Source organism: Magallana gigas, chromosome 3 (genome assembly GCF_963853765.1).
Source record: "Magallana gigas chromosome 3, xbMagGiga1.1, whole genome shotgun sequence".
NCBI classification, from domain to species: Eukaryota; Metazoa; Mollusca; class Bivalvia; order Ostreida; family Ostreidae; genus Magallana; species Magallana gigas.
In genome coordinates, this window is record NC_088855.1 from 23,179,256 (window position 1) to 23,195,515 (window position 16,260).

Sequence of the window (16,260 nt, forward strand, 5' to 3'; positions counted from 1 at the left end):
ACCAAGCGAATAAAAATTGGATTTCTTTATATGCTTTGGGTTGAATTTCAAGGAAATGTTTGGCATATCAGTTTCTTTTAAACTTTATGGGTAACACGCTTTTATGTCACATACAACTTTAAAATGATAGATCTTATAATTAGTTACTTTTTAACTAAAGTAAGTTCCGTTTATATCCGAAAGAAAGGTTCTCGTATTAGGTAAATGATGAAGGTCAATTTTTATCCCGAACAATTTGCTTCGCAGTTTCTTGGAAATTTGATGACCTTTCCCATTATTTAATTTGATGATTTCTAGTAGAAAAAAATAAGTGTATACAAAACATTTTAGATATAATCTTTAGTAGATATCAAAATTGTTATTAGGCTTAGTTTTTTACCAACTGACGTAGGGCCGAATTTACAGATATTTAAATCAAATTGGAACCGACTATCATGGCGCTGAAGGTGTCTGCAAGTTTATCTCGAGTAGTTCAGTTTGTTGCTACACAAGTTTTGAGAGGAGGGAAAACAAACAAAAGTATTTTCACCAGATTTAAACCAGAAATCCAATCTAGCTCGTAAGTTTTAATGGCCAGCAGCTGGTCAGTTGGAATTGTTTGAATAGAAAAATTGTTTGCTCTTGGAAGTTCATTTATACTTATATAGATCATGTAGATAGGGTATATACATGTATCTCTTTTCCCATGCGTTTAACGGCATATTGATAAAAATTCATGATGTCAATAAACATGTTTTATGATGTTTTCCACTTATTTGATGTTTTTCTAGATAAATCAAATGAAAGGCATTAAATTGTCCTTAATTTTGACGTTAGATTTCACTGCTTTTCAGAACTTTCATATTGTAATGAAATTGGGTATTACATTGATAATGTTCCCCTATTTTCACTGTCGTTTAAGGAGGCTGGGTGGTAAAGATATTATCCAACCATTCTATCATAATCTTAAATTGACTATTCGGTATCTCCATAAAGCAGTAGACATGCATTGTCTGAATGTATCCACAAAACTTCTGCAGGATATGCACACATTACGCATGCACATTCATTCCAATTTTGTCTGAGGGAGTTCCTTGAAGATGAAGGATCAGTACCTTGTCTTAGCATACAAGGGAAAGAACTTGGCTAAAACTTCCTCCCGTTCTCTCCACAGCTTTACGGAAACAGTCCGATCCTAAACCTTCTGTGCTATATGGTGTTCCATTGGGGCCACCTGCACTTTCGCTGTTAGGGCAAAGATGCCAGGGTGCAAAGTTGCAAAGGCAAAAGTTCAAAGATAAAGGAGCAAAAGTGAGAAGATGTGAAGTTGAAGTGTGAAGACTTTGCACAGCGAAGGCAAAAGTGCAAAATTATGAAGGGTGATACTACTATCACTCCTTTGCCTACAAAATATGCCTTCTTATCTTTGCACTGTGCCATAGCATCTTTGCACTTCTGCTATCTCACCTTCACTCTTTTGCCTTCGCACTTCACAGGATAATAAGGTGAAATTTAGATAGAAAGGATGGATAATTTGTTAGCCTCCTAAATTAAACGACCAGTATCATATTTTTCCTGAAATTTAGCAATGACACTGGAACCTCCCAGATTTCACAAATGGTATCTTCTTTTTTTATGCCTCAAAAATTTAAACTTGTTCACAGATGGATTGAGCATATGTGTATATACATATATACCATAATAAATGGTGGTATTAGTGAAAAACCAATGAGTTGGTGCTTGATCAGTAAGTTTATGTGAGACTGACCATGGGGAACAGTGATTGTATTGATTTATTTGACTTATAGTTAGCTGCTGAAACTACATGCATAGTGTACTATTTATCATATATTGTCCAAACGTGGGATTTTTTGTAGAGCCTTTCACTTACAACAGTGTCCCAATTAGTTGTAACTAATTGAATACCTACGAAAGACGAATAGGGCCACTTAAAAAAATATTTTTATCTCGTAATTACGAGAAAAGATCTCGTTATTACGAGTTAATTATCTCGTTATTACGAGAAAAGATCTCGTAATTACGAGAAATGATCTCGTTATTACGAGTTAATTATCTCGTTATTATGAGAAAAGATCTCGTAATTACGAGAAAAGATCTCGTTATAATGAGTTAATTATCTCGTAATTACGAGAAAAGATCTCGTTATTACGAGAAAAGATCTCGTAATTACGAGAAAAGATCTCGTTATTACGAGAAAAGATCTCGTTATTACGAGTTAATCATCTCGTAATTACGAGAAAAGATCTATTTTTGAAATGGCGCGTTTCATTATTCTATTCTTTTTATTTAAAGTGTATGAACTACTGCAATGTCTATTAATACACTTACTTAGCACATGTGATCATCGTTTAAAACGCATAATTTGATATAAAATCGGACCAAGCAGTTTTAAAGAAATTTTAGAAGAATTAGCAAAGCAAATTGATTAAAAAATTCATTGAACTATATGTCAATAATTAAGAAGGATACGTGTTATTTTTTTTCAGACTCAAAAATGTTTATATAAAATCAATTATTTTCAATATACATGTAGGTTGTGTATGAACATATAAAACACAAATTCGGGTAAATCTTGTGTATCCATATCCATGACTGAAACTAAATAGTCATAACATAATATAGAGATAATTAACTCGTAATAACGAGATCTTTTCTCGTAATTACGAGATAAAAATATTTTTTTATGTGGCCCTATTCGGCTTTCGTAAATACCAGTATTCACAAACTTATAATTTTTTTTGTCAATTGAAGGTTTTTCCACACTACAAGGAAAAACAATGATTTGATGGAATTCTTTGATGCTACAGAAGATTTGGAAGATGGAGCTGTTGCCTGTGGTAAGTTTTGTCATGGGAATGGTTGGTATAAATAGTAGGATAATTATTTATTTTACACTCATTCTTTTAAGACGCGACAGAATTCAAAGTAAAGAATAAAAAACAACACCATCATTTTTTTCTGAATAAGTATGGGTTAAAACACAGTAGATAATTTTTCACTTGCAATTTTTTTGTGAGTGTAAAAAGGTGATACATAAATGTTTTCCAAAATTTCTTTCACTATAACGTTACATTAAAGTTACAAATGTTTGTTAATATGTATTAGCAAACCTTCATGCTCAAGAACTTTTTTTTGAGTCTTTATCTCTGTTATCAAAAAAAATGATAATTTTTTCATAATTTTGTTTAAAAATATCCTGGTGGCTATTGTATGAGCATAACTAATCATTAAAGACAAAAGAAAATAAGTTACCTGAGTGGGTAGCTTATGTGAGCTTTTCTGATCATATTTTATATAGCATCCATCTGTCTGTTATCCCATCTTGTTACATTGTAGATTAAAGTTTGTTCAATTTTTGACCCCCAGAGCAATGATTATAAGCCCATTTGGGGGGTTACAAGTTATTTAACATACCCGGGTATATACATGTAGCAATAAATAATGGAAAAACATTTATTAAAGTCTGTTTCAGCGATATGCAATATTATGTTGAAAGCATTCTTGTATATTATACAAGCCATGACTGTTTGACCAAAATTTTACAAAGATACAGTGTATATATGAGGAGAAATTTTTAAAAGTCTTTTCTTATTATGATGCTACATTTGCAGTGATACTAAATATATTCCTGATGGCCTTCTTGATTGGGAATATTGTACATGCTTTCTGTTAAAGTTCGTAACAGAGTAAGTACTCATAACAAAATATGTAAAGGAAATTTCTTCTTATATATAGGTAGACCATGGAGAAAAGATGAATTACGAATCAAAAGCAATGAAGATCTGCACAAGTTATGGTGAGAAATATTTGATGAGTGCTATTTTGAAATATGAGGAAGTGAAACAAGAGAATATAATTGTTTTCAGAGTTTTAATGGAGAAAAAGTGTCATACAGTGTGCACATTTAAGACTATTCTTATTGTTTTCCATTGCAGGTATATTCTTCTAAAAGAAAGAAATAAAATAATGACACTTGAATCTGAATTAGAAAGACAAGGATTGTACATGACAGATGCATGGAGAATGGATAAAGTAAGTCAGAATAACCAGATCTTGCATTTTTCATGAGAGTAGAGCAATCTTTGAAGGCTAAAAAGGTATATTGAGAAAAGAATCCTTGGTGAAAATGGATATACATGTACGTTGGCATATGATAATCTTTTCCTGAAAGTTGTTAATTTTTAAAGAGCTAAGCATAGCTCAGCGCTTTATTGGCGTTAGACTTCTACTTCCGGTGCATCGAATAACTGACCCCTATGAGCAGAAATATACATCATTTAAACTGGTTGGGGAACCAGTTTCATGGGTTTACGCTCATAACTGCAAGGGCTATTGTGAATCTAATATGCAGGGCTTACGTACATCACTGCAGGGGCTGCTACACAGTGATTATAGTCAGCCTTCGGGCTGATTTATTAAGTTATAGTGAAACTTCAAATGCGGTTGCGTAAATTGGAATTCTGGGAAGGAAATACTAGACAGTCCGTGTTAGTGAAAATCGAAGAAGTTAATTATGAAACTGGTCAGGTTTAGGTCAAACTGCATTGTATACGTGTACACTGCTACACACTTGCCTCCTCACATACAGTTATAAAAATATATGTACATCTGCATATTATTATTCAAAATATTTATATTTTGTATTTTTATACATGTAGAGTGTGTAGTCTCTTGTCACCTAAAATGTATATTCCAGTGGCTGAGTTTCTTAGCTTTTAAAAAAGCTAATTTTGTGAGTGCATAAACAAGCTGGAATGTAGAAAAATCAAAATGACTTGTTAATAGCCACATATAGTGCTTGGTGTTCACCGCTTTCCTCACAGCACATATATAAGGAACTAAACACTTTAAGTTTGCATAGTAGATCTCATCTGTGTGGACGTATATTTTACGTCGCTTACATTTGTTACTTAGACGCAACAACTTACCAGATAAATGCAGTACATATGCAGAAGAAGATTCAGAACATCAATTATAATGGTCAATGCAATACCTTTATAAAGAAAATGCACGCGTATAACGACAATACAAGTGCAGACATTTGTCAAACAAACGTATTTAACACGTCGCACACAAGGTACAGATGTTAAATAAAGTGTAACAAAATCAAAGGCTTTTATATAACATGATTCAGGCAGGTGTCCATTTAGAAGTCGTGTTCAGCTTTGATTTAAATTAACTTTAGTGTATATGATAAATCATAATACCGGGTATACATGTATATTTAAAAGAAACGTAATTTCGACCAAATTTTCTTAACCAAATTAAATTAAATAAGGATAAATTTTGGATGAGTACAACTTGAACGCCATTTCGACCCTTCTGGCATAAATACTTTCAATTAATATTAATTAACATTATATCGATAAGTCTCATTTCTAACTAAGCTTGCACAAAGTAAATTTCCTTCAGAACCAAGCTAGGTTAGCGCTTTTCAGTACTTTCAGTACTTTGATTAATTTTCTCCTTTGCTTTTAAAAGATATCATACTGTTTTTAAAAAGGTTGAATGAAATTCTCTCTGAAACGGCTTTGAAGTTGTAACAGATATTGAAATCATTAAATGTGTTATTTTGATTCTTGAATTCAAGTAGCAATGATCTTTCAATAACATGTGAATTACTCCAATGTGAAAGCGGACATCGTAAGACAGAAGTATTAATATCTTTTTGACTTGATTTTTTTTTTGTAATTTTTAGGTAGAGGTAAGCATGGAGAACCTGTTAACTGTGGTGAAAGAGAGAGACATTGCTCTAAATATGTTGGAAACAGGTCTGAGTGGCGAGCCCTGTGAGGTTACGGCGCGTAACGCCCTGGGAATGAAGTACCGACGCGTGGAGTCGGAACACCTAGTGCCCAAATACATGAACAGAAAATACAAATTATTGCATTCAAAATACGAGCCCTGGATGGCCCAGTGGATCTTGAAATATGAGGAAGTGAAACGAGTGAAGCAGGAAAAGAGAGAGAAATATTACAAACACCAAGCTAAAATGCTACAGAAAAACTATGGAATCTCCGAAAAAGAGGCAATCAGGTCAATTAATTATATCAGACAAAAAAGCAAGAAAATGCGAGATTTCTCTGTCTAATTTTTATAATAAAACTTGTCAATCCAGTTTTTAGTGTCTTTTGTTTGGATTTGAATTGAATTTATTTGGGGCAAACAAAGATGGTTAACAAAATTAATATTAACACATGTTATTTACAACATATTTTTAGGGGATTATATTTTGTAACTTTTTGACATCTGCACTTAATTTATCTTGTAAAATAATCATATTACATGTACTGTATCAAACGTGATGGACTTTCATTTTTAATAGAAAAACAATTGGTTTTAATATAAATTGAAAAAAACATTGATTTGATATCATTTCAAATTTATCCGTAATGTACCTTGGGGACAAAAAGGTGCCATTTATTAAATTTTATTTGTATAATAATTTAAGGGTTAAATGAAACTGTAAAATTAATAATGAAGCAAAATATTATAAAAAGTTTTGAGTTTCTTAAAGATTCAGGGCAAGAGGGGTCAAAAACATCAACTGATTAAATGTCATCATTTGACAGTGTATGTAATAGGATTTTATGGAATACAGCCCCCAAAAAGAAACGCGGAAATTCGTATGAAGTCAGTTCCACACAAATTTTGTTGAAATTCGGAAGGATGTTCTAAATTCAGATAAGGTTAGGATAATTTATCGTTAATTTCATTATTGTGGAATAATGAGAATTCTCGGTGGCTCAATTTCGTGGTCCACGCATCTACGAAATTACATCCCCACGAATAAGCAGAAATGCCACAATTCACGAAGATTGGTCCCCATGAATTTAAATGTTTCCAACTTAGGCTTAGTTAATTACATTTGTATTGTATATTTGACAGTTTTTACCATTGCGTAATTTCTTTTTGTTACATTTAAAGGGACATGGTCACGATTTCTATCAGAAATTATTTTTCCGAATTTAATGTTAACAATGCTTATGTAAGGCACTTTTAATATGCAATCAACATTTGAGTGTCTTTTGCTGAGTTATAAGCGTGTTACAAATCTAACAGTTCTTTACTTTGTAAACGGAGCTTTTGTTTATAATTTGAATATTGAAGGGAAAAGTTCAATTTTAGACCTTAATTGAATGTGTTAAACGTAAGGAACTGTTTATTGTAAGATAGACAAATCAGCTTGAAAAAGATTTTTTATTAGGATATTGAACCTATGTAAACAAAAAACAGAGCACGAGCCTTGTTTACATAACAAAGAATTGTGAGCTCTGTATCTTGCTTGTAGCTTAATGACCGACTCTCAAATTTCATTTGATTATTAGAAATGCATTTCTAAAGCATTTTAAATAATGAAAACAGACAAATAGAATTTGACCAAAATCGTGACCATGCCCCTTTAAAACTTTAGTATTGATCACAACGTATGTTATTATTTCCAAGATTTTATTTTCCGTTATGCACTAGATACATTAAGGCTGGGACATACAGAGCAATTCTAATTAGATCAGTGGGTCACTAGGGATATTCAAGGATGTAAGGACTTATCTCAGCCGGGAGTACTTTGAATAAACTAGTTAAGTAATTGACTTATCTCCATATTTCTGTCTGTTGAGACTCATGGTGTCTACGACTGGAATTACTGCTGATTTTTCATAAATTCATAGCTGCCATATTTGTTATCCCTTTTAGGGGGGGGGGGTCTTATTCCATAGATAGAGAATATATTAAGAATTCTTTTTGTATGACTAATTCCCGAATCAGTCCTAAAAAAAATAAAAATCTTAACCTTTATCGTGTTTTATTTTTTTATTTTTTTTTTTTTTTGGGGGGGGGGGGGTACTTTTTTCATATCAGTTTTCATGACGTATGCGCTCAGAATTTCAATTCACTAGATAAAGGAGGCGGTGGGGTTTTTTTCTCGGTCTTTAACGTCATAGGTGCACAATGGCGACGAACATAAACCGATTTATCGACAAATCTTTAGAATCATAGCTTTTCTTCTAAAATTCCAAATCTATTGATGTGATATTTGTTAATTGTGTCCTCTTTGATAACTTTACCGATAACAAAACTATTCTTGAATTATGTAACACGTAAGTGCTGTATTATACAAAGCAGAAATGCATGTTTCAATGCATTATTGAAAAAGGACTCATTGAGTGGATCTTGTCACTATTTTGTGTATATATATATTATACCAAAGCGAATTATTTTTTCTATACCTATTTGCATTTTAATTAGTGTGCCCGATTACGGTAAATTCTTTGACATTTCTAGTTTCTTTTCATTGTCAACAATATGTAAAAATTACTGAGTAAAAGAAAGAAGAATTACATTGAAACGCATTTTAACAGACGTTCTTCGGGCGTTGATTTTGTCACGTATAATGTGTACGACTATTACCAATTCTTAATTGTTTTGGGGTATTGGGGGTGGGGGGTGGGGTAGAATAACAACAAAAGGTTCTTTTGATCATTAATGCCAAGTTTTACTTTTTTCCCCATTTAGTTTTTAGGGTTTTTTTTAGTTTTTGTTTTGTTTTGGGGTTTTTTTTTTGGAGGGGGGGGGGGGGTAACGAGTGTTTGATATGTTCATCTTCCTTTTCATTTCCCAATTCGGTATAAAACAGCCAATTAATGTTATAATTAGTGATCTAATAAATTAAGGTGTGGATAACTTTGTGACGTAAGAACCTAAAGTGAAATTCTCCATCAAGAAATTATTAAACATCGTTTCCGAAAACCGTCGAGTGTATCCAAGATCACATTGTTTATGAATACACATCGTCAACTGTCGCCGAATCCCTAATCAGGGGTCTTAAAAGCTGTTAGGTGGCTCGGGAGGGAAGTGAATAAATGGACACTTAGCATTCTCTGTCGATTCTAATACCAACAGCAAACACAGTTATCTCTCGAGTCGCTGATTTTTGCTCTAATCTGCAACAATAAGTCCGACTTATTGCAAAACCATCTCTGATAACAAAGAGATCTGTCATCTACCTGTGCGATTGACATAAACATTTTATTGGACAAATTGGTAGCTCCACAAATTGTGAGAGTTCGCCATATGTCCGGTGTAGATAAACTTTTGAGCAGCGTCAATCTTCATTTGACAATCAGACCACCGATTGAGAAAGTACGAACGAACACAGACTGTGCCCAGTTTGACAACAATAGTGTTGACTCCAGGCAATGCCTCATCACAATAGACTATCTGACTGCTGTCAGCATGAGTGACTTCTGCATCACGATGCATTTCGTTGTCTTTGCTTTTGTAACCGTTCAGTGTTTCCATCTTTCCAGTAACCCGTTTGTTTCAACCACTACCAACTCCGATGACTTGCCAAACGTTTCAAAAGTTGAGCGAGATGCGCATATTCTTCAGCATCTGGAGAATCAACTTCAGAGACATTTATATGAACAAGCACTGAAAGGAGATGATGATTTAAAAGCACTAAACAACCCGTATCCTTTAAAAGGGGGTATCTTAAATCACCTATTCGGAAACCAGTTAGATTGGAGTTATTTACAACCAGGTGAACAAGAATCCCCTTCTGAGGCTGAGGGAGAAGAAGCGACCGAAGAGCTAAGTTTCTATAAAAGATTCGGAAAATGCTTAGATTTCCCAATGTACTCCCCGAAACCCATCTACATGGTGACGTTTTGTCCATTTCACTCACCCGACAAACAGGCGGTAGCGTTGTGTCATAGAAATTACGGCAAGGAGGAACAAAACAAGTGTGTGATAGACTTGACACACATCCCTGTCCAAGACCTCCGCGGCATTGTGTACAGAAACGTCTACTGTTCCCGCTGTCACGACGCTAAAAACGTGAGCTCGTGGACGGCGGACCTGGCCTTCATTGACATACCAGTTCTTAAACTGATGGACAGTTCCATTAACACATCTATCAATTTTTTGAAAAATATGGACGAAATGGCATTCTGCTCAAAGAAAATTTTCCCGTACAACCAAAACGTCATTAGGCACTGTGAAAACCCTTCCAAGAGCCATAATCATGGCGGCCGCGCGCGAGGCATACCAACTAACCAACAGACAGGCAGTGAGACGAAAATGCCTTTGTCGTTCCAGATTCTCATTAATTTCGGTATAAACGGTGAGGGGCACATCATATTCAGCACGGAAACGACGCATCCCATGGAAACTGTCTCATGTCCCCAAAACCAGGTGTACTATAAAGGACACTGCCGTGAAGTCACTTGTGACGAAGGCTATCATTTAGAGAATAACGTCTGTCATCCTGATCCTATCACCATCAATTCTGGAAATTCGTTGTCGCAGCTGAAAAACGCAGCCGAAATGCTCTCGTTGACGTTTCGACTAAACGCAACCAAAGACGAACTGTATATTTTGGAACAAGATGGCGCTGAGGAAATGCTCAAAGAAGAAATCGCATTTGTCTTAAACGTCAGTTCTAGTCGAATAAGAAATTTGACAATTTCCGTTCGAAACGGAACTACGCATTCACAAATGATAGAGATTGCTCATCCGAGGCGTTTGGAGCAAAACAGACTTTCTAGCGTGAAGGACCAAGGTTCTTCAGAAAGGTTTACAGCGAAGAATACTTACAAAAATATGTCATTAGACGAACCGGGAGACACAGAAGACAAAGCTTCAAAAGAATCATCGTTTACAGTTGAGTTTAAATTTGATCTTTTAGCCAGCATGAAAAAGTCCGGAAAGTTCAGCTCTTCTCTAACCAGTGTCGTAAATAATATGAACCAAATGATAAAAACGCAGAGTTTTAGCTTAGAACTGAATGGGTCCGATTTCAAAATAACGGAGATCAAGCACCACAACGTGTCCCAAGATTTGATCGCTTGGTGTAATGGAACCCAGGATATGAAATCTGGAAACGACGTGGAGATGAAGAATGCCACCGATAGTCGAACCGGACGCACAGTTCATGGCGTGTACGTGAATGAGACCGGAAAATTCTATGGACCGGATATGTACGATTTTTACATTTATGTGCATGGTGAGTTTGGAAACATTAACAATGTGACTGTAAATGCTCTAGTGTTTCTGTGCGATACCCCGGCTCGTCCTCAAAAATCTGAGTGTGCTAAACTGACTCTAAACTCCACCCTCTACAAAAAACTTATGAATAACTCGATTTTGTACGAGGGGGAGGTGTTCGACCCTGATAAGTACGACTATGTGGATGACACCCACGATAATGTTAAAATATGTATCTACAGCCAAGGGGTTTCATCGAGCATCTTGAAAACGTCTTGTGCAATGGAGTTCCAAAACGCAATTGTTGCAGAGAGCTACTTGAGCTTTGTCTTGGGAATTATTTCAACAGTGGTCACTTTTTTGTCGTTAATGACGTATGTAATATTTAAAGAAATGAGAAATTTGCCCGGTGTGAGCACAGCTAACTTGACTTTTGCACTATTTCTTGCCGAGTTACTATTTATTGTATCCGGGTCACCGAAGCCGGACTGGATGTGTCCTGTCATAGGGATGGTGCTACACTACTTGTTCTTGGCATCCTTTTTCTGGATGAACGTGATGTCTTACGATCTGTACAAAACATTCGCTAACAAGTGCATCCTCACACGAGTGAGAAGCAAGGCAAAATACCTACCGCGCTATGCATTGTACGCATGGGGAACACCGGCCATAATAGTCGCTGTGTGTGCCGTCATTGACTATACAGGTTTCATACCAAACGTGAAAATAAGATATGGCGGGGGATCTCTTTCAACCAATAGTTTTAGGGACCTCGACTTAAGTGACTCTTCCGAGAACAGTACAATGGCGCGCCGGATGGAGTCCATGGACGAGAACTTGGGATGCTGGATCCAGGAACCCGTGGCAGCTTTGGTCGCTTTCGGTTCCCCAATGCTTCTCATTCTGTTTTCAAACAGCGTCATGTTTGTGAAAACAATTTACTGCATTCGCAAAACTCTGAAACTTGCAAACATAAAAAAGAGGCGATCCTCCCTAAATCACGTCACTGGGAAATCTGACGTCAGACTTTATGTGCGCATGTCAACAATGATGGGTTTCACCTGGATTTCCGGGTTGGCGTCGTCCATTGTGAGTGCTTTTGCCGGAACTCCAACGTTCACCATCTGCACTGTTTTACACGCACTGAGTTTTTTGTTTATCATATTCAACTGTTCACAGGGCTTGTTTATCTTTTTTGCGTTCATTTGCAACAAAAGAGTGAGGACCTATTACAAAAAATTGTTTTTGAGGTGCAAGACACGGACAGCGATGCCAGACGTGTTAAAATCGTCCAGAATATCAGTCAGCACAATGACTTCGTGGACGTACACCCTCGAAATTGTTCAGGTCACCGAGAAAGACAATTCTCGCAACAATGTTAAGTAGAGATCGTGCTTCAAGCAACGTTTTGTTGACGAGGATGAAAATTTCGCGTATTCGCGAGAAACGAGAGTCGTGTTTGGGCAGTAATGCTCCATGGATTGAAAATAAGATATTTTGACCTGTGTCACAATGAACAAAAACTCTACAAGGAAAAACTGGACCTTGTGTGGGTGTGATATTAATTTGTGTACCAAACTGTCATCAATTTTGATAATTTTGTAGATATTTTTTTCATATTAGTTCATTCTTTTAAATATTGTAAATAGTAAATGTATCAATACGTAACAATTGCAGTTTCCCCCTAGATACCGTTTTTGTATATATTAAAATTGTCCGGTTTTAGAAATGTAAAAAAAATTGCAGAACTTCGATTTATATTTTTCATAATTCGTATCGTATTCATACGCATCTTTTCATATTTTTATGTGTTCAATAAAACCATAGCGTGTTCACCATACCTCGGTTAATTTTTTAATTAACGAATCTCCAAACGGAACCTGAAGTTCAACTGAAATGCTGCTTACTGCGTTCCTTACAGAAAAATTGACAGAACTCGCACTTTTTGTTAATTTTGGGTGATTACATTTAATTTATATGGTTTTTTGCTATGAGATTTGTGTTTCTTTTAAGGGAGACAATGTACCCCCATTGTACCGTAACTTCATTCTGCATATTTTGTGCTTGCATGTCCTTTTTATGTATGAAAGTTTCTTTATAATTGTTATCACTATCTTAATTTTTTTTCCCTTTTTTGTTTAAATTGAAATAATCACAGTTTTACGGATGTTATTACTTCATTTTGTACAGATTGGCTGTGAATAATTTTTTTTTACCGATCTATGTTTAATTATGTCTTTTCTATTGTTATTTATTGTTAATGCTTTGTTTTGTAGTTCATGGCTTATAAACAAATCATATTTGAAATATCAAAGTTAATTTGTCGATAAAGTAGATGCATGAATAAAATGGCACAAATGCCCATTGGTTTTATCGTAAAATACAATTTTAAATTTTGATATTTCAATAAAATCTATTTTGCAATTAGATAAGAAAATTTTTGCAAAATCAATATTTATATTAGTCAGTTTGAATACTAGTATTTTCATCAACACATTTTTTTTAAAGATGCATTATGGTGCCATCGAACCTTCAACTTAAAATGCATATTTCTTTAAGGTTACATAAAATCTGGTACTCTGTCCACTGAGCCCTTTCAGTCACATCAGAGGAGTTATATAAGTTCTATATGCGACTTTGGCCAATAATTTATTTATGAACTTGGACTTTTTCTTATTTAAAATGCTGAGTAGTTGGGATACAAATTAAATGATGCTTCGAAGGTATAGCTAGTCATCTCTCTAAGATTTTGTTGTTAGACATTGATTTGACTGTACGTGGCAAAATGTTGTAGCACAGACTCACTAAAGTCATAAAGCAAATGGCATTAAAGGTTTTAAAACGGCACTTCTAGAAAAGTATTTAAATATTTTGGTACGCATGCAGCGGTTCAAATTATTATATTACATTTACTTTCTTTCCCTCTATTAAATTGCATTGGCTGATTTGAGTGATATTTACGCATAACACAGAAGACACCAAATCTGGTGCGTAGGAATACATTCAGTATTCCTTCAGTATTTCTTGAACTTCAAACCGGATCACGACCTGATATTATACTTACGCTGATTAATATTTCATCAAATATATTTTGACGGTTAAATGAATTCAACTGATTAATTTCTTAGTATGCCAAAAGTAAATCCATTAAATCACAGAAAGAAAAATAAAATTGTGTTATTAGAATTTAAAACGCTGTGCACTATTTTTGTCAGCATAATTCGGCTGTTTCAATGGCTCTTCCGTAAATTTAGCATTACTCCGCTGAATAAGGAAAGCTTTTTAAAAACAAATCGTATTTGCGGGAAGAAAATAAATGTTTAAAAACGTAAATGTAAACATTGAATCATTATTTTTTGAAAGATGTGGTCTCATAACTGCAACGGTGTGTGCAAACAAATTATCATACCGCGCTCGCGCGTGTTATTCAATTTGTATGCACACACCGTTGCAGTTATGAGACCACATCTTTCAAAAAATAATGATTCAATGCTTAAATATCCCAAGCATCGACCCTATCGATGTTATGTTAAATACACATTGTTAAGAACGATATTTTGGACAGAATTATTTTTGTTGATATATTTTTAGGCATTTTACACGCCTCATTCTCCCATCTTCTTTGAAGGAGACCTCGGAAAGCGAGATACTTGATACTTATTTATTCCTGATTTTTGTTTATTATTATCATACCAGTAATCAATTAACTGTTCGTTGGAAAACTTTAAAAAGAAAGGACGCATAAGTCTAGCACAGTGAAGAACGCGTTTATAATTAATACTTTTTTTCTTCTTCAAAATGTCAAATGATAGACAACTATGGAAAAGAATACATGTGTCTTTTACTAATTAACAATTTTAAGATGACAATTAAACATTGTTGATTAGTAAAAAGACACATGTATGAAGAAACTGGAATTGATAGTTTAGTTAATTTATTTATCCTTAAGCCAAATGGCTCATCAGATATAAAGAACACGTAATATATACGCAATATAAGAAATAATACTAGTATGTAACAATACACATACTGATTACATCAAAGTATTGTCTATTTATCTATTCCAAACAATTTTAAATTTCTGAATGTGTCCGTTTCTTACCAGTAATTCAGTAGTATTTACGGAGGATTGTGTAATTTGTTCTACCAAGGACAACACCATTTTAGCTGGGCTCCTGAGTGTAGGCAGGCAAATCGCCAATGTTACTATAAATAGCACAACTTCAAAAGTAAACAAAAAACCAAACAGCGTCAAAGTAAAAGCTTCCGCTATACCAAATAGTTACACAAAGAGCCAATTTTTGTCAAAAGTGTTGTTTTTTTGTTTCTTTTTTTAATTTCGAGAGAATTGTCTATCATTTTTAGTTTTCTTATTAATAACGTGTTTTAAAAACAAGACTCTGCATATTGGACACATTAAATGCGCATGAATTTCCATGAACTACTTTGCTGCGCGTTGAAGAAATTGGGATTCAATATATAACGCTTCTTGCAAAATTCAAGGCAGCAACTGTTGAATTTTTTCTACTAGACAGACATTTTTGTTTATAGCCGCTTACAAAATTTGGTCGCTCTTTAACGCTTTGTCGACAATAAAAGCATGAGAGAGAGAGAGAGAGAGAGAGAGAGAGAGAGAGAGAGAGAGAGAGAGAGAGAGATTTTCAGTCTTTACTACCCAATATGCATAAAGACACACCAAAACAGCCCAGCTTTTAGTACTTCAGTACTTTGATTATGTTGTGTACGTAAGTAGGTGGAGGCGTTCACTGGAAGGGATTGTGTCTTATCATTGGTTAACCTGCTGACCCAGTTCTGTTTCTGACCAAGCACCTCCAAGGATATGATCACAGACGAGACTTCTTATCAAAGCCCCATTCACATACTGGAAAAATATTCTATTATTTGTTTCTGTTTTAACGATAATAGCAAGACCACCTATAATAGATTCACATTACAATGCAAATTAAAGGGGCGCGATCACATTTCACATTTAAACAAAAAAAAATAAATATTATTTTTTCATTTTTACAATGCTTCATTCGGGCTTTTGTACGGTCAACGAAAATGCAAGTGTCAATCATAAAGTTAGACGCGAGATAAAGAAATCTAAATTATTATATTATGAAATCAAAGACAACGCCACGATTTTGCTGACATATAACATATTGAGTGTTACTTAGAAAACTTACACGAAAATTGAAAATGACAAACCTTTTTGCAAAATCTGCTCGAAACAACCTTGTACACAGTTAGTTTTGCTCCTGTTTCATTTTT

The 16,260-nt window shown here is 34.6% G+C and overlaps 2 protein-coding genes across 2 annotated transcripts; both read left to right on the top strand.

The window, feature by feature from the left end:
- The first annotated feature begins 331 nt into the window (after positions 1-331).
- On the top strand, positions 332-6,120 carry LOC105328646 (large ribosomal subunit protein uL29m). The gene is made up of 5 exons (XM_034481947.2): positions 332-559; positions 2,752-2,837; positions 3,736-3,796; positions 3,936-4,032; positions 5,699-6,120. Exons 1-5 carry the CDS (start codon positions 435-437, stop codon positions 6,089-6,091), a joined length of 762 nt encoding a protein of 253 aa, XP_034337838.2. The 5' UTR covers positions 332-434; the 3' UTR covers positions 6,092-6,120.
- A 2,660-nt stretch (positions 6,121-8,780) lies between these two features.
- On the top strand, positions 8,781-13,342 carry LOC105328647 (uncharacterized). The gene has a single exon (XM_011429616.4). It carries the CDS (start codon positions 9,073-9,075, stop codon positions 12,370-12,372), a length of 3,300 nt encoding a protein of 1,099 aa, XP_011427918.3. The 5' UTR covers positions 8,781-9,072; the 3' UTR covers positions 12,373-13,342.
- Positions 13,343-16,260: the final 2,918 nt, after the last annotated feature.

Coding starts and splice junctions, on each gene's coding strand:
- LOC105328646 (XM_034481947.2), top strand. CDS start 435: ATGGCGCTGAAGGTGTCTGCAAGTTTATCTCGAGTAGTTCAGTTTGTT. Junction 3,797..3,935: donor GAAGATCTGCACAAGTTATG/GTGAGAAATATT, acceptor TTTCCATTGCAG/GTATATTCTTCTAAAAGAAA. Junction 4,033..5,698: donor ATGCATGGAGAATGGATAAA/GTAAGTCAGAAT, acceptor TGTAATTTTTAG/GTAGAGGTAAGCATGGAGAA.
- LOC105328647 (XM_011429616.4), top strand. CDS start 9,073: ATGTCCGGTGTAGATAAACTTTTGAGCAGCGTCAATCTTCATTTGACA.